The 18,308-nt window shown below is 43.2% G+C and overlaps 1 protein-coding gene across 3 annotated transcripts in view; it reads left to right on the top strand.

Moving 5' to 3' along the window:
- LOC117958236 (myosin-9-like) overlaps nt 1-18,308 on the top strand; it is a 52,284-nt gene that overhangs the window by 22,598 nt on the left and 11,378 nt on the right. For 2 of the 3 annotated variants that reach the window (XM_034894521.1, XM_034894522.1), the window contains exons 4-28: nt 277-304; nt 458-551; nt 1,765-1,785; nt 3,422-3,514; nt 3,611-3,674; nt 3,808-3,906; nt 4,974-5,117; nt 5,231-5,326; nt 5,771-6,042; nt 6,936-7,109; nt 7,525-7,698; nt 8,261-8,375; nt 9,508-9,695; nt 10,366-10,487; nt 10,589-10,658; nt 10,748-10,908; nt 12,315-12,423; nt 12,551-12,682; nt 13,407-13,613; nt 14,365-14,502; nt 14,712-14,835; nt 15,387-15,558; nt 16,943-17,155; nt 17,776-17,920; nt 18,028-18,234. In XM_034894521.1, the coding sequence (XP_034750412.1) occupies nt 277-304; nt 458-551; nt 1,765-1,785; nt 3,422-3,514; nt 3,611-3,674; nt 3,808-3,906; nt 4,974-5,117; nt 5,231-5,326; nt 5,771-6,042; nt 6,936-7,109; nt 7,525-7,698; nt 8,261-8,375; nt 9,508-9,695; nt 10,366-10,487; nt 10,589-10,658; nt 10,748-10,908; nt 12,315-12,423; nt 12,551-12,682; nt 13,407-13,613; nt 14,365-14,502; nt 14,712-14,835; nt 15,387-15,558; nt 16,943-17,155; nt 17,776-17,920; nt 18,028-18,234 (3,362 nt within the window). The remainder of the gene's footprint in view (nt 1-276; nt 305-457; nt 552-1,764; nt 1,786-3,421; nt 3,515-3,610; nt 3,675-3,807; nt 3,907-4,973; nt 5,118-5,230; nt 5,327-5,770; nt 6,043-6,935; nt 7,110-7,524; nt 7,699-8,260; nt 8,376-9,507; nt 9,696-10,365; nt 10,488-10,588; nt 10,659-10,747; nt 10,909-12,314; nt 12,424-12,550; nt 12,683-13,406; nt 13,614-14,364; nt 14,503-14,711; nt 14,836-15,386; nt 15,559-16,942; nt 17,156-17,775; nt 17,921-18,027; nt 18,235-18,308) is intronic. The other variant, XM_034894524.1, reaches the window with a different exon arrangement.

Below are 18,308 nucleotides of genomic sequence, written 5' to 3' on the forward strand. Positions count from 1 at the left end.
CTCTTTTTTTCCCCCCATGTTTGACTCCAGCAAAGTGTTAAGACCACGTTACGGGAGGAGAACTCTGATTAGCTGGTTAGTTTGAAACCGAGCAGCACCGCTTTCCAGTCACAGGAAGCCGGATATGAATTTCCTGTCTGTGGATAATGCACTTCCTGTTGTACCGACTACAGAACTGTATGCACTGTGGTGATAACATGTGCTCATTTAGAACATGCAGCATGGTTGATGTGCAAAAGGCTGCGTAATCCAACATTTTGTACATCTTCTCTGCAGATCGTGAAGACCAGTCCATTCTTTGCACGTGAGTTACAAATGTCCAACAAGGTCACCCAGCACGCCAGACTAGCAATACTCCTGCTAACATTCATTTTATTGTTTAGTCTGTCACTCTTTTGTGTCCTCCTCTAAGTGATTTGTTTTGACTCTCTCTCATTTCTCCCCGTCTGTCTGGCAGAGGCGAGTCTGGTGCCGGTAAGACGGAGAACACCAAGAAGGTCATCCAGTATCTGGCTCACGTGGCCTCCTCTCACAAGACCAAGAAAGACCAGGTCAGTCGTGCCTCCGATCCACACAGTTCATCCCTCAGCCTTTCACTCCCATTACTCTTTCACATCCTTCAGTCACACCTTTTTTATCACTTCAATTTACTCCCTTCATCTCTCACTTCTTTCCCTGCTGTTGCTTTTTATCTGAATTATTTTCATTATTTTCCTTCCAGTGCTTTTATCTTCCAGGAACATTTTCTTATGCCCGTTTACACACATGACCAACGTGTGTGTGTGTGTGTGTGATATATGAATGAATGAATGAATACAATAAGGCGCTCTGAAATAGGGTTGGATACCTTTCACATCTGAACCAATGTCTTTATCGATACCTGAAACTCCGTTCCTGGTTCCCAACGGTACTTCTTTTGGTACTTTCCCTCTGTAATTACAAAAAAATTATTATTGTTAAAATAATTCCAAAGCTATTTACTTATAATTCATTAATAATATTTTACCCTGAAAGAAATTAAATAAAAATAAATACCCTCCCTCTCTCCTCCCTGACGTCCCTACAATCTATTCAATTGAATAATTCAACTTTCATTCTTGTTTTTATTATATTTTAGCCTGTTTTATCTTCATTGTGACTGTTTTTAATTGCTCTTTAACGTTTCGTGTAAAGCTCTTTGAGTTGCTGAAAGGTGCTGTAGAAATAGTCGGCTTGCCTTTCAACCTGAGCCTGTCAGTCAGTCCCCAGGGCGTTAAACCAACGTTGTGCCTGCTCGACTCAGAGGACGTAACGTCAGCAGCACCGCGACTGCTTTCAGCTCGTCATAAATATCATATCGCAGTGTCTGCGTGAACTTTTAAAATTGTAACCACCGTTGAAACCATTTTATTGTGTGTGTGTGTGTGTGTGTGTGTGTGTGTGTGGTTGTTAAATATCGGCCGATTTGTCGATATATCAGATTTCTAGGGGGTCTCAATCAAGATAATAGCCCTGCAGGCACAGAGAAACAGTAGTGCAGCTTTTTAAAGAATTCTGGCGCGCTGACGTGTTACATAGACCAGAGGCCTGACTGCGTCTTCTCAGATATAAAACTAGCATCTAGCAGTCGAGCATCACAGTCAGACTTCTGGAGAACGTGCACTACTGTTGTCTGGCCTGCCGGCTCCATGATAGATGCTGAAAGCCACATACAGGGGTCTGATGAAAACCACATCTATCATATCCTTTTTTTTTGAGGTTGTATTTCTCTTTTCCCATCAACAGAACAGCTCGATCCTGTCACATGTGAGTTAACTCTCTCCCTCCATTCGCTCTTCCTCCCCCCCCCCTCTCCCCCCTGCTTTCTGTCATCACCTTCCTCCTCGGTCCCCCCCCCCACCCCCCATCCTCCCTCTCTTTCCCCTTGCTGGAGCGCACTTTTTTGTGGGAGTCACTTTGTATTAAGGGCAGAGGTGACATGTCTTGCCAGCCAATAGGAAATAGGGAGGAAGTTTTTGTTTTTGTTGCAGGTCAGTGGCAGCCGTATGTGTTCCTGTGAAGAATTCAGCCAGACAATAGTAGGATAAAGGGGGAGGAGTCTTTGAAACAACCACAAAACGCTGCAATTCTTTTGGTCTGATGTATTTACAGATTTGTCTGGTTGAATTCTTCCTCCTTCGTGTTGCTACTCTGTGCAAAGTTTGACTGCTTTTTGTTTTCCGCCAGTATTTTTTGCTTTTCCACAGAATCAGTTTTTTGTTTATCAAGCGGTTCAGTGAAAGAACAGTAGTCCAGAATCAGATTTGCTGTATAGTTTGAGTTGATAGTCCAGGGCCCTCAGGAAGCCCACAGGCTTCTGCAGTGTTTTCCCTAGACCTCTGGAAGACTTGGGTGCACTTATTTACCTGGGGGGGGGGGGGGAATTAGGGGTCCCTCAAATGCAATTTTACATAATTTAGGACCATTATTATCACCATATCTTTGTCAAACATGTAAAAGATAGAGCAGATAATAAATGAATAACAGTCAAAAAGCTTAAAAACAAAATAATCATTAGATGTGAGAAAAGTCATTTTGTTTTAATCCTCCCATTCATTCAGCTTAGGTGTTGCCCAAAACAGCTTTGGCACTGCGCCTAGGTCTTTATCATGTCAGAGGCAGTCCCTGTTAGAACAACATTAGTACAGTAGAACGTCATTGCTTTGATTTCTTTAAACTCAACATGTAGAACTGTACTCGTGCATCAGTGCAATGGAAGCCGGAAAATGCAGTTCCTTGTTGTTGTTGTTTTAGCTGCATAGATATGAGTGATCATCAGCCAAATAGGGGAAGGAAAAACAGAAGAACTTGTGGGAAAAGTGAGGTAGTACACTAATGCTTAGCTGAGCATTTCTGTTGAGAATAGGTGTAAAGTAAAAACAAGCCAGTATAGGTTGAATGAAGACGTTTTTAGAGGCATTTTGAAGCCGAGAGGACCCCCTGTCTGTGTGTTTGTTTGTATGTTTTGTGCTTTGGGGTCCGCTGGATTACTCTGCTCTAGGTGATGGGTTGCTGATACGGGTCACAGGGTCTCTGGGTGTTTGCAGATTCGGGCACTAACATGACATTATGTGTGTTGAAAATGCTTGGGTGCGATGTGTGTGTTTGTGTATGTTGCTGCCGGTGTGTGCATATACGGTATCCCTTCTTTTATCATATGTTCTATACACCTCCATGTCCCCTTCCCCGCCTCCTCAGAAGTAAGTACATCCTGGGCATATTTTATTTATTTAAAAAGACTCAAACCAATCAGTTTCTTACAATGAGTACCATTCCAGTAAATTAATAACCAGTTCTCATGATACAGCCGTCTTATTGGGTCTGATTCCATGGCGGAGAAATATCCAGATTTTTGTGAAGTGTACTTAACATGTTGCCTTGCTGTTCTCCGTATTTCCACCAGGGGGAGCTGGAGAAGCAGCTGCTGCAGGCTAACCCCATCCTAGAAGCCTTCGGAAATGCCAAGACAGTGAAAAACGACAACTCCTCTCGATTTGTAAGATGTAGTGCTACGTCTTGTGATTCCTCCGGTTTTCACAGCTGGACTGTTCCACATCCCTTTCTTAAATGTGTTTTTTTTTTTCCCTCTTAGGGAAAATTCATCAGGATCAACTTCGACGTCAATGGTTACATCGTCGGTGCCAATATTGAAACCTGTATCCTTGATGCTGTCTTTGCTTCTGTAGTTGTACTTGTACTTGTGTCTCACTGCAATACACAAACTGATTTTTTTGAAAGTGCTGCCATGGTAGTATCAGGAAACCATGTCCTTGACCCATTGACCACTAGACTTGCTGGAGAAGTCCCGCGCCATTCGCCAGGCTAAGGATGAGAGGACCTTCCACATCTTTTACTACTTGCTCACAGGGGCCGGCGATAAATTGCGCAGTAAGCAACATATTCCAAAACTCTCTGTTCAAAGACCAAGTTAGACTTTCCCGAGGATTTGCAAAGAAATGATCAACATTTCTGTTTTCGTTCTGAAGACTCGCTGAGGGCCTTCTTGTAAAAGATTTTTTTTTTTTTATTGAGAACATCGTTATTAAGTTTCCAAGGGGCAAGGCAGCTTTATTTGTATAGCACATTTCAGCATTTTCAGCATAAGCATTAAAAACCGATAAAACACATGAATAGACGGTTAAAAACAAAATAGAAACATTAGGACGCATAAAACACAAGAATAAAAGTTACAGTACAGCATAAGAAATTGAAAGAAATGAGCATTCATTTAAAGAAAGTCGGCATCAAAAAGGAAGGTCTTCAGCCTTGATTTAAAGAACTGCGAGTAGCAGCGGATCTACAGGTTTCTGGGAGGTTATTCCAGATATGAGGAGCATAGAAACTGAAGGGGCACATTAAAGAAGACAGCCATTAAGTAAAGAATAAAACCCTGCTTTTAGCCAACCCGCAACTTCTTAAAGAAAAAAAAAGAAAAACACAAGAAAACAGAAAAGTAACTAAAAATAAATAATATAAAATAAAAAGTTTGCACAATTGAGGCATACCTGGAAATACACTTCGAGATCTCAGACCATGCTAGACCATAGAGGCCACTCCGAAGGGTCCGTGCACCATCTTCCCCAATATAGTCCAAGAACAGGTCCCAGATTTCGAAAAAGCGAAATTGCATGTCCCTGAGCCAGAAGCTAATAGCCTCCAATGGGAGAAGCTCCAACACACTTTGAGTCCATTGTGAAATCGTGGGAACAGAGTCTGAGATCCACAGGAGAAGAAGAATGCATCTCCTTGCATCAAAGAGAAGCCCCTCCAGCAGTCTTAATTTGGAGGAACTAAGACCCATTGCTTTAGGATTTGACCCCAGGATACAGCCGACAGGAGTTAGTTAGTAGTTTCTTGAATATAACTTCCTTATATTTTCCTTAAATCATCTCTGTAAAAGTTTTAACTTTGCTTTTGCCATTCAACTCGATCTGACCATCCCTTTTTTCTCTCAGATGAACTCCTCCTGGAAAATTACAACAACTACCGTTTCCTTTCCAACGGGAACGTTACGATTCCTGGGCAGCAGGACAAGGACCTGTTTACAGAGACGCTCGAGGCCTTTAGGATCATGAGCATCCCAGAGGAAGAGCAGATAGGTAAGGCTGATTTAAAATAACTTTTTTTGTTTGTTTTAGTCTTTGGGTGGGACTTTGTTTACCGTCTAGTATCAATGGAACCTAAAACCCTCCCATTTTTGGTTTCTGTGCAGGCCTGTTGAAGGTGGTGGCCTCCGTACTGCAGCTCGGGAACATGACCTTTAAGAAGGAGCGCCACACAGACCAGGCCTCCATGCCTGACAACACCGGTAAGTCCTAAAACCGAAAGATTTGGCTAAAGCTTGGTTTAGGGTTCTGCGTTGAATCTACGCCGTGGATACGCATAAATAAGGACCCTCCACCGTAGCCTGACGTAGCCTAGCCTTGCCAGAAATGGAACGACACGTTGGGGCAAAGCAGATGGCAACAACTGAATGGTCTGCTCGGCCGTGGCTTGGTAGCGTCACATGTCCCTTTACTCATTTCCAGCTGCTACTTCTCTGTAACCTAGGTTACGCTCCCACACGATCCACTTGCGTACACCCACATACTGGCTCGCTATTTTCTTAACGGAGCCGATTTGTCTGGCATAACTACCACATACTTTGATTTGAAGTTGTTGGTGATCTTGCAGCTATATCTTAAATGTTGTTGTTTCCCCTCTCCTCCTCCTCCTCCTTCTCAATTTCTTCCTCCCGTTTCCTCGGCAACAGCTGCCCAGAAGGTGAGCCACCTCATGGGCATGAACGTCACAGACTTCACCAGGGCCATCCTGTCACCCAGGATCAAGGTGGGCCGAGACTACGTCCAGAAGGCCCAGACCCAGGAGCAAGCAGAGTTTGCTGTGGAGGCCCTGGCCAAGGCCACGTATGAGAGGATGTTCCGCTGGCTCGTCATGAGGATCAACAAAGCCCTGGACAAGACCAAGAGACAGGGAGCCTCCTTCATCGGCATCTTGGATATCGCTGGATTTGAGATCTTTGAGGTAAACAATTGAGGCAAACTGTACATGGCGCTGTAGTATATTGCGAAATTGGTCCATATGTACAACTGTACTGTATGTTAAAGGTCCCATGACATGGTCTCTTTGGATTCTTTTATATAGACCTTAGTGGTCCCTAATACTGTATCTGAAGTCTCTTTATATAGACCTTAGTGGTCCCTAATACTGTATCTGAAGTCTCTTTATATAGACCTTAGTGGTCCCTAATCCTGTATCTGAAGTCTCTTTATATAGACCTTAGTGGTCCCTAATACTGTATCTGAAGTCTCTTTATATAGACCTTAGTGGTCCCTAATACTGTATCTGAAGTCTCTTTCCAGATGGACCTTAGGGACCCCCTAATACCATTTCTGAAGCCATTCCCACAATGAGCTTTCATTAGTATATGCCATTTCTTAGTCTGTAGCTTTTGAGGAGGGGGGGAATGATGTCTCTCTCTCTCTCATGGGTGGGCAAAGCAGAGGAGGTAACCTTGCCCCTTATGACCTCATAAGGAGCAAGATTCCAGATCGGCCCATCTGAGCTTTCATTTTCTCAAAGGCAGAGCAGGATACCCAGGGCTCGGTCTACACCTATCATCATTTCTACCCACTGGGGGGCCATAGGCAGGCTAGGGGGACTCATATTAATGTTAAAAAAAACTCATAAAGTGACATTTTCATGCCATGGGACCTTTTCAAATGTAAAAGACATCGAGGAAGAACCCATGGCGCTCGTCTCTAAGAAAGGTGCCATAACACTAGTTCCAAGAAGCCCTCCAATCTCCCCCTTCCTTAGGTGTCTTATAATATCCTTAATATCATCCATGTTTTTATTTGTGCTGTGTTGATCAACGTGTGTTGTTAAGCATTTCTTTCTCCCGTGTGTCACCCCAGCTGAACTCATTCGAGCAGCTGTGTATCAACTACACCAATGAGAAGCTGCAGCAGCTCTTCAACCACACCATGTTCATCCTGGAGCAGGAGGAGTACCAGAGGGAGGGCATCGAGTGGAGCTTCATCGACTTCGGCCTCGACCTGCAGCCCTGCATCGACCTCATTGAGAAACCTGTGAGTTTAAAAATCGTACTCACCTGTCGCCAAGATTGAACTTCATCATGTGACCCGACGTATAAAAGGGAGTTACATTGATTTTAACCACATCTCTGTTTTTCTATGGATTTGTATCTAAATGACAAATTCAGGTGTTGACCTGGCATCGGTAAGGTACACAACCAAAGCCTTGCAGGATGATGTTTTTTTCCATAATGTTGTCAGAGACTGTGGACGTACATTGACGGTTGGTATTTCCCTGATAGATTAAAGCATCGGTTTCATCCCTTTTCAAAGACTCTTGGTCACATTAGTCAGACACAAATCCATGCTAATAGGAATGTTCCTTCTTCTTTGTTCTTCCAGTGTGTTGAGAACTTCAGGGCCTTTCTATTTCACGCCTTAAATCGTGCCCTCTCCCTTCTGTGTGCAGGCCAACCCTCCTGGTATCCTCGCTCTGCTGGATGAGGAGTGCTGGTTTCCCAAAGCCACGGACAAGAGCTTTGTGGAGAAGGTGCTCCAGGAGCAGGGCACTCACCCCAAGTTCTTCAAGCCTAAGAAACTGAAGGACGAAGCCGACTTCTCTGTCATCCATTATGCTGGCAAGGTGAGTTATTATGATGATAACATGATGTGTTCTCGTTAACACACTTCTCCATCCTAGTCTTTCTACCATGTACCTTTTTTCTTTCTTTCTTTCATGCATTTGTCCAGTTTTTAAAACTTTTTAATGTCTCAGAGGTCTAATGTTTTGACTGCATTGTTGTAGATTGTTGCTGTTACTTCAGTTTTTGCACTCGGCACAGCGCTGTGAAACTACAATATATTGTCTGCTGTTCTCAGTGGACGCAGGTGACAGGGAACAATACATAGAAACTTTTTAAACCGAACTATACACTCATTAGATCATTTCCTGTATATTGTAGTTTAATTCAAAAGAAATGTAGACACTTTATGATCCATTTCTGGGTAAAAGACCTGTCCTATTTTTCCTCTTGTAGAGCGAATATTGGCGGTACATATGCACCACTTACATGCTGCTCTCAGGCCTGGTTTCGCCAGTTTCATTGATTTATATTGAAAGTGTAGCGTTGGAACATCCGCTCTGCGTTATCCGTGCTATGTAGCCGGCCTGTTAGTCAGTCTCAATGCCTGTTGTTACTCCTCAGGTGGACTACAAGGCGGACGAGTGGCTGATGAAGAACATGGACCCCTTGAATGACAACGTGGCTTCGCTGCTCAACCAGTCCACCGACAAGTTTGTCTCTGAGCTGTGGCGTGACGGTGAGTCGAGGCAGACGTTAACCTGTAACCCGGGACTCACTGCTTCCCTGGGAGCGGGGCTCGTTGTGGGAATATATGTAATGTTTGGGTTCATGTTTTGCATTTCATGGTGCTTTTTTTTTCTCTTTTATTGTCTGGTGTTTGGACCTTTTTTTGTTTTTTACCTTCTCAAATCCCACTTGTTGTGTCCATCCATTTCTTTCCTCTGTTTGGCACCATTTCGTATGTCATGTCTTTCTTTTACTGGGTCTCAGAGGTACAGAAATCTCAGAGAGCCTATTTTTATCAGCGTTTTCCTTTTCTACACTCAAACTCAGGTGACAAGGTTTCCATTTTCTTTATTTAAGACTTTCCCCCCCCCCCACAATCCTGCTAACTGTTTGACCATGCTTATTTCTCCATCCATTTCTCCTAATGTTCAACTTTTCAATGGATAAAAAGATTTTGTGAGTGGTTCCAGTGACTTTAACCAGCGCAGTGTGTCATCTTAGGACTTGTTGCTCTATCATTGAACTCTCCTTTTCTCCCTCTGTGTAATAGTGGTGTTTGGGGACTCCTGGTGTTGGTCATGGTTACTGCAGCGATGGGTATATACTGCATGGGTTTGGTGTGTTGTTTTGTTTTTGTTTTTAAATCACCACAAAGATTACATGCCCACTGCAACCGCCAGAGTTTGCCACCTTCCTGACACACACATACATATTGAATTTAGGTGACACGTAGTTTTCACTCACAGAGCTACACACTAGCAGTGTTAACAGTTAACATGCACTGCACTGAGTTGTTTTAGTTTCCGTCATGGTGTGTAATCTCTCCACGCTTCACTTGCTTTTTGTGACTCCTCTCGGTCATCCTGCCCCCGATTCCCGTCAGCTTTCACTCTGTTTTGTGTGGTGTTTCACTGGTCCTGGTGTTATGAACCGCCTCTACTTTTTCCTGGTATATGTATTGTTTTCCAAGAGGAAGTGGAGAGACAATGGTCATATTCATTCTCCCTTGTGACATGCATTTGGTTTGAGTTTGCCTGGGTCAATATTCAAATTAATAAATTAAAACCATTCCCACAAGCTTCTTACATAGTGTGTGTCTCTTTTCTCTCTCTCTGTCCTTTCTCTTTTGTTTCTTCTCTCAGTGGACCGCATCGTGGGTCTGGACAAGGTGTCTGGCATGTCCGATATGCCCGGTGCCTTTAAGACCCGAAAGGGCATGTTCCGCACAGTGGGCCAGCTGTACAAAGAGCAGCTGTCCAAGCTCATGGCCACGCTGAGGAACACAAACCCCAACTTTGTCCGCTGCATCATCCCTAACCACGAGAAAAAGGTACCGCAGAAATACTTCTGTTTATCTGTATCATCTATTAGGATCTTTCCCAGAGGACCAAAAACCTCCTAAACCTGCTGAGTTACTAGTTTTCTTCTTAAATTTTGTCCCATAGTTCCTAGAACTTATTATTTTTTTTTAATTGCTATCGACCCAATCACAGTGTTTTGTGTACAATAACTTCCAGGTAGAAAACGTCCTTCATCCCGTAGATAAAATGTTACGACACTGAGCCAACTAGGGACGAGGAAGTACTGGACATACTCAACTCATTAGGAGAGTTGATGCTTTCATTTGTCAGCACTTTGGCTAACGTTATCTTGGAGAGCTCATGTACCCGTTGGGCCACAGACTAAGAACTGAAACCAAACCAGCCGTCAGCCTGACCGGCGGTGAGATGTTGCTGTTCGTATCAATAGATTTGGTTTTATCAAAGACTCTAGCAAAGCAACACAGTTCATAAAGTAAGCACAGCAGAAACGTCGGCTAGGTCGGACCTCCCGTGTTTAACAATATTTCTTGTTAAATAGAAATAAACATTTTTCTGCTAGAAAGTGATCTTTGTGTTAGCGCAACGTCGTGGTGATTCGGTCTATAAGCCACTGTGTAGAATAAAGCCTTTCTCGGTGTTTTGCCACACTGCTTATCAGCAAATGTTCTTCTTTCGCAGGCTGGTAAACTGGACCCCCACCTGGTTCTGGACCAGCTGAGGTGCAACGGTGTGCTGGAGGGGATCCGTATCTGCAGACAGGGCTTCCCCAACCGCATCGTCTTCCAGGAGTTCAGACAGAGGTAACGAAATAATAACGCTGTAACCAGGTTGTCTTGTTCTCTGGTAGCTATGTGTAAGAAAAGAGATAACTTAAATCCCATCCTGTGCCCCTCTCCCCAAGGTATGAGATCCTCACTCCCAATTCTATCCCCAAGGGCTTCATGGATGGAAAGCAGGCCTGTGTGCTCATGGTAGGCGTTCTGCAAAACTCTAGCTAAGCCCCCACAATAACAAAGTCCCTCTGCAGTGCGACTGACCAGTTCATCTCCTGTCCTGTCAGATCAAAAGCCTGGAGCTGGATCCCAACCTGTACCGGATCGGCCAGAGTAAAGTTTTCTTCAGGGCCGGAGTCCTCGCTCACCTGGAGGAGGAGAGAGACATGAAGATCACGGACATCATCATCAGTTTCCAGGCCTGGTGCAGAGGCTACGTGGCCCGCAAGTAAGAAAAGACAATGGACTTGCTTTGGCACTTCATAGCCGAGGGGTTTCACAAAAGCATAATTTATGAATCCAGATTAAACAACAAAGCCAGACTTGACCTAGTCTGATCTGTGCAGCCCGGCGTGGTGTGTTTCACGACAGCCAGGCCAGGCCGAGGAGGAGCGACGAGGTCGAGCCAGGCTCAAGTCATTCAGATTGATGCAGTGATTGATAAAGAACACGCATTGTTCGTACTTTATACAGAGTGAGCAGCAGCTTCACATGGAAATTTGATCAAATTAAACACATTATTTGTAAGATACACAGCCGGTGTGATAAAGCAGACCGACTGAATGTGTCCGTAGCCTAAAAATAGATATTATGTGACCACGACTCCGAACTGTCACCGTCATAGTTATAAATTCAAGGAGTTAAGCTACTAATAATTTGCACGCATTAAAAGTTCTTTATCTTGGATTAAAAGCGAGCAGATTGGTTTCCGGTAAGAAGTGGTTAGTAACTGTACTATCGTTCAGTCCGTTCAATTTCTCGCTGTTTATTATACTTTGCTTCTTTCCAAATATTCTTTGCTTCCTCTTGTATGTATGGACATTGAAAAGAAAGACACTGAAATATTTTACTCTAAAATCTAGAGAAGATAAAGTGATAAACTTAATGCACACTGTACACATCCCCCCCCCCCCAGCAAATTATAATGTCAAAAACCATTTTGAGGTGTCCTCTCCCTGTTGTTTCATGAATGTACAGTAACCTACACTATATAGTTACTGGTCCAGTGAACTAAGACCATAATTTGGGAGGATTGTACAATTAGGATAAGTTTTGTAATTGTACAATCCTCTCAAATTATAGTCCCAGTTTACTGGAGAGAACACACATTGGGTGTATGGGTGGGGGGAAGAAATCTTTCTCTCTAGAACAAGAATCTTTCTTTCTTTCTTTTTTTACATGTGTTGCTTTTTAATAAAAGTTACTGTCTCAAATCGGAAAACAAAAACTAAATAGGACGGGTTAATGGACAACAACTTAGAGTTTAGGCAAGAGTAAAAAGAAATGTTGCTTTCTAATGTAAACAAAGGTTGCTTCTTGCTTGTACAATTTCCAGCTGAAGATCTCGGATCAGTCTCTCACATCCAAGTGAAGTTGGCATTTTAAACTGAAATTGATTGCGAATGAATTGGCACCTTGTGAGTCAGAATTAAAATTGATTTGGAAAATCATTGGCCAGACCCAGCCCTAATATTTAGAACATCATTCAAGAGACATTTAAGCAAACTCATCACCCTCAAAACTTGAACACGACCTTTTCTGCTGTCTCAGCCTTTAGTTTGCCCAGTTTAGTTTGTTTGTTGCGTTAAAATGAAGTGCGATTGTCTGAGTCTGTGTCTTGACGTTGCTTTGCAGGGCTTTCACCAGGAGACAGCAGCAACTCACCGCGATGAAGGTGATCCAGAGGAACTGTGCCGCTTATCTTAAACTCAGGAACTGGCAGTGGTGGAGGCTCTTCACCAAGGTGAACCTCACAGTCCGGCAACATCTCAGCCAACGTTTTCTCAACGGTGTTTTTCCACAACCCTCGCCTTGTTGTCTCTTTGTTTTCCCTTTTCTAACTCCCCCTCTTTCTAACGTTATGTCCTCAGGTGAAGCCTTTGCTGCAAGTCAGCCGGCAGGAGGAGGAGATGCAGGCCAAGGACGATGAGCTGTTCAAGGTGAAGGAGAAGCATCTGTATGCTGAACAGCAGCTCCAAGAGATGGAACAAAAACAGAGTCAGGTGAGCTTTGAGAAACCACGGTCCCTGTTACGGTCCTTTCCATTTCCATGTCAGAAAATTGGTCTGAAATCAAATTTTAATTTAATGCACAATAAAACCAACACAACAGAAATGCAAGAACATTTAAAAAAAAAGATTGTGTAGGGGAAATAAAGAAAACCCCGAGGGGTTAATAGAAGGAATCTAACCTAAGGAAGAGAAGAAGAAAAAGATATAAGCGCAATTACAGGAGTCCTTAAATCTACAAATTAGATACAGTAAACCCTTTTTATAAAAAAAAGCATAAGGTTGCCTACATAACACAGCAAGGGCATAAAATACAATACTTTAACCTATATTCATATACATTAAGGTGTGTGTGTGTGTGTGTGTGTGTGTGTGTGTGTGTGTGTGTGTGTGTGTGTGTGTGTGACAAGAATGCTAAACACAATCAGATATGAATAGTTGAGATCAATACACACAGTTAAGGTTGGGTCAGGTTTTTTATAATTTTACAAGTTTTACATTATTATATATAGTATTATGTTCTAGATATTATGGATGGATAGATGATAGATAAATGGAGATATAGATCTCCATTTATCCTATCCAACATCCTGTTGTTCCATGTAATATTCATTAATGAATGACAGATGCTTTGTTTTGACTGAGTGGCGCTCACCCTTGATTTTGATATTTGGGAGATTTAAGTCATGTGTGTGTGTGTGTGTGTGCGTGCTTGCAGCTGAATGCGGAGAAGATGGCGCTGCAGGAGCAGCTTCAGGCGGAGACGGAGCTCTGTGCCGAGGCGGAGGAGATGAGAGCCCGCCTGGCGGCCAAGAAGCAGGAGCTGGAGGAGATCCTGCACGACCTGGAGGCCCGGGTGGAGGAGGAGGAGGAGCGCGCCTCGCAGCTCCTGTCTGACAAAAAGAAGATGCAGCAAAACATCAGCGTAAGTTCCCTCCCTGTGATATGAACATAAAGCTGCAGCACATGACCTCACGATACTTATTCTAAAAAACACAGTGGTTCGAATATATTTAATTTTCTATTTTTGCGCATTATGTCCATAAGATGGAAAACATTACAAAGGGAGAAATAAAAACCCGTTTTCTTTATGTCAACACAGAAATATGGATTTTAAAAGATAAACACACCGACACATTGCAAAATAAATGCATCACGTTAAACTTAAACACTTTGTACCTTTTTTTCTTTCTTTCTCTTTCTGTCTCTGTTTCTCTCTGTCTTTCCCTCTCTTTCTTTCTTTCTCTCTTTCTATCTCTGTCTGTCTTTCTTTCTCTTCTTTCCCTCGCTTTTTTCTCTTTCTTTCTCTCTCTTTTCTGTCACTTCTTTCCCCGTTTTTTTTCTCTCTCTCTCTCTCTCTCTCTCTCTCTTTTCTGTCACTTCTTTCCCCGTTTTTTTTTCTCTCTCTCTCTCTCTCTCTCTCTCTTTTCTCTCTCTTTAACTGAGCCATTCCAAATTTGGTCATAAACAACCTGGATCTTGTTGTCTCTGTGGTAACATTTTTGTTGCCGCCTTAGTGGCTTCTTCTTCTTCTTCTTCTTCGCCGTCAAATATACGTTTTCATGATCAAATGTCTGTTTTCGAATATATATTCAGAATTAGAGTATTCAACGCTAGCCCTAAGTTGCAGCGTAATCGAGCGATAAACCACATGTCGTTGGTGTATCTGCTCTCAGGACCTGGAGCAGCAGCTGGACGAGGAGGAAGCGGCCAGGCAGAAGCTCCAGCTGGAGAAGGTCACCATCGAGGCCAAGATGAAGAAGATAGAAGAGGATGTCATGGTTCTCGATGATCAGAACCACAAACTAATGAAGGTCAGGATTCTTTCACTGGAGATGTGACTAGTTATTCATCTTTTTGGTGTAAGAGCATTGACAAACCTAAGATGGCGCTAGCTCCTACTGCGCTCAAATTAAAGGGTTTTGCTCTGAAAAAGAGCAGCGCAACAAATGTTACGTTGCGTCATCTCTGTGGATACTTATTCCCCCCCCCCCCCCCCCCCCCTCTTTTTTTGTGAGTACAGGAGAAGAAGTTGATGGAGGAGAGGATCTCTGAGTTCACTACCAACCTGGCAGAGGAGGAGGAGAAATCCAAGAGCCTGCAGAAACTCAAGAACAAACATGAGGCCATGATCACCGACCTGGAGGGTAGGGAGCGCCCAACGGGGACACAGTCACTGACACGATAGCCATCTTCTCAAATGTCAATACTACTTGTAAAGCACCCTTCATTGTGCTGACACAAAGGGAATTTGAATGTTGATACACTTGTGATGGACCTATAGTTAGACAATACTTTATTCATCCCAACTGAGAATAATTCCCTTTTGACAGCAGTATTTGTTTTTTTTTAATTTAAAAGTAAAAAAAACAACAAGGAACAAACGATGTGCAAAAATTACTGAAGGAATGTGAAGGGGCATTTTATAAGCTATTATGTAAGGTTACGAGGCCATTGTACAAAAAATATTGCAATGAATAAGTGATGTGACATTAAATAGAATAATATGTAAATAAATAATATAGCAAAAGTAAGTAACCATAGTACAGATGATATTGATTCCAACCATAGTAGAAATGAGTACTTGGAAAGTTTCCACTGGTCCTAACAGCACATGGTGTTACCACAGTTTCCAACGTTTGGCATCTCTGTCTTGACCTCCCTCTAAACTCGTGTTTGTTTCCCTTTCTTCTGTCAGACCGCCTGCGCAGGGAGGAGAAGCAGCGGCAGGAGCTGGAAAAGAACCGACGCAAGCTGGATGGCGACTTCAATGAGATCCACGACCAGATCGCTGAGCTGCAGGCCCAGATCGCTGAGCTCCGCGCCCAACTGGCCAAGAAGGAGGAGGAGCTTCAGGCAGCTCTGGCCAGGTCTGTAAAGGAGAGGGCTGTCTGCCACTAAAGGAAGCCTTCGTCGACTAACACTCACTCACTGTCACACCAAATGATCAGCCTGGAAATACACACCCACATCCGAAAGATTAATGGTCTGGCATCGTGTAATGAAGTCTCCCGTCTCAGGGATAACGCTACGACCAGTCACAACAACACACGGGGTGACGGATGCAGAGCCCCCTATGCTTAGCTCCCAGGAGAGCTAACTGGTAGAATAAACTATCTTCATCTGTTTAGCTCCCCTCTGGCCCCGCCTACATCAGATACACTGATGTGATTGGTGCAACTCGGCTACAATGGTATAGTTGATGAGCAGCGTTACTCGATGCCGGAGTAACTCGCTGAGCAAATTCAAATTGTGCTCTTGTGAGAACTCTGGATTTCCAAGGTACCAAATGTTGGCTCTTTGTATATTATAGAGTGTGATCTAGACCTATCTGTAAATGATCCTGAGATAACCACTGATGTGATTTGACACTATACATAACATATGGATTTTGTCGACTAGGAGGAAGAGCTTCAGGCAGCTCTGGGCAGGTCCGTAAAGGATAGAGTCCTCGACTAAGCCTTAGTGGACTAACACTCATATGATTTTGTGGACTAATTGATGTGTTGAATCAATCGAGCTCCAACCTCCACAAAGAATCCTGGAAAAGCACCACTTTTAAATCCTGTGTTTACCAGAGATGTGCTCATAATTTAGCATGAACCTGCAAGGTCTTAAAAGTATTAGAAAAGTCTTATATTCTAAAAAATAAGATATTAAAAGTACAACAGTTTGTTTTATTTTTTTGAGTAAATAAATGCGTTCACGTCGTTAAAATATATATTTTGTTCGGATAACTTTGTGTGCTTAATGTAATTTACTTTTAGTTTCATAGGATTAACTGCAACAAATTGATTAGATGTTATTAGAGTACAAACACACTTCACAGAAATGTTAAATGAAATTCAGTTAATGTTACTTGGTTAAGATTTTTTTTTTTTTTTTTTTTTTTAGCTTTAAAATCCACACTTATTTTCCATAAGGCCGTAAAGTTGGCATTCAATTTCAACCTAGGTGGTAATAAAAAGTCTTAAATTTAACTTGAAGAATCCTAAGGGTACCCTGATTTTAAAAAAGATAAAAAATATCTAATTGTCTAAGGAAATGCTTAGTCGACTGAGACCAAAACAACACTGATTAGCCGGCTAATTAGGGGCAGCACTAGTGAAGGACTCTTGTTTGTTTTTAGTAATTGTTAGCCATTGTTACCCTAAAAGCAGTTCATCAGTCAGAAGTATTGCAGGTTATTGTAGTTAAACCAAAGATTCCCATCCCCATTTACTGATTCCTGCTGACTTTTTTTCCTCCCTGAAGGATCGAGGAGGAGGCGGCGCAGAAGAACCTGGCCCAGAAGAAGATCCGCGAGATGGAGGCTCAGCTCTCCGAGCTGCAGGAGGATTTGGAGTTGGAGAGGCAGGCTCGCACCAAGGCGGAGAAACACCGCCGGGACCTGGGAGAAGAGCTGGAGGCCCTGAAGACGGAGCTGGAGGACACGCTGGACTCCACCGCCGCTCAGCAGGAACTCAGGTAGGGACACTCGTCTACATGCTGCTACAACGGTTGGAGGAGGATGGAGGTTTGCGTCTGTTATACATCCTGACACAAGAAAGGGTTTAACTTTTTTAATTTTTTTATTGTCCTGAAGTAATAATAATACAAAAAAATTCCACTAGCACAAAGTCAATTTCACTGGCGCTTATATAAATTGAGAACTTTAAAAAGACATGTTATTGTTGAAATAAATACACCAACTAAAGTATGTCTATCTCATTTGCCATCTTATGGACATATTATGTAAAAAACAGTTATTCCTCTCCAATCTGTCAAATCAAATGTAATGTTCGGCATGTTATAAGATGATGAAAAATAAGAAGAGCCTTTCGTTTGCCTCTCATAGTAGTTTTTTTGTATTTTTTTTGCTTTCCTCACTACTGTTTTCAGCCGACATTCAACATGTTGAATTGGCCAAAAACCGTTGTAGGTGAAGGTTACCGCGCTGCGACTCTGCATGACACAGCGCATAAACTAGGGCGACGGTCGCTCACCGACGGCTCAACGTGGACTGATGGTCGATGGGCGCCTTGGTGTGTCGGGGGCCCTTATTGTTTAACCCTGCAAGAAGATTAACCTGTACTCTCCCTTCTCAGGGCCAAGCGGGAGACGGAGGTGACGCATCTTAAAAAGACTCTGGAAGAAGAGGCCAAAGTTCACGAACTCCAGCTGGCTGAGATGAGACAGAAACACAGCCAGGCCTTCGACGAGCTCAACGAGCAGCTGGAGCAGGCTAAGAGGGTAAATGATCGTCACAGCTTTTTTTTTTTTTTAATCCAAACTGCTTTGATTCCTCCTACATTTGTCTTTTGACTGAGGAAACCATTAATGCTTTTCCTATCCTGCAGAACAAAGTGTCCATGGAGAAGGCCAAGCAGGCTCTGGAGTCTGAGAGGAACGAGCTGGCCATCGAGATGCAGACCCTGATGCAGGGTAAGGGAGAGTCGGAGCATCGCAGGAAGAAGGCCGAAGGCCAGGTCCAGGAGCTGCTGGTCAAACATTCAGAGAGTGAGCGCCAAAGGCTGGAACAGGCCGAGAAAATCGCAAAACTTCAGGTTTGTGTAACCCTAGGCATGTGGTCAGAGGGTTACTTTTATGCAACAACTTTGCCATATGCGAAATCAGAATC

Source organism: Etheostoma cragini, chromosome 15 (genome assembly GCF_013103735.1).
Source record: "Etheostoma cragini isolate CJK2018 chromosome 15, CSU_Ecrag_1.0, whole genome shotgun sequence".
Classification (NCBI taxonomy): Eukaryota; Metazoa; Chordata; class Actinopteri; order Perciformes; family Percidae; genus Etheostoma; species Etheostoma cragini.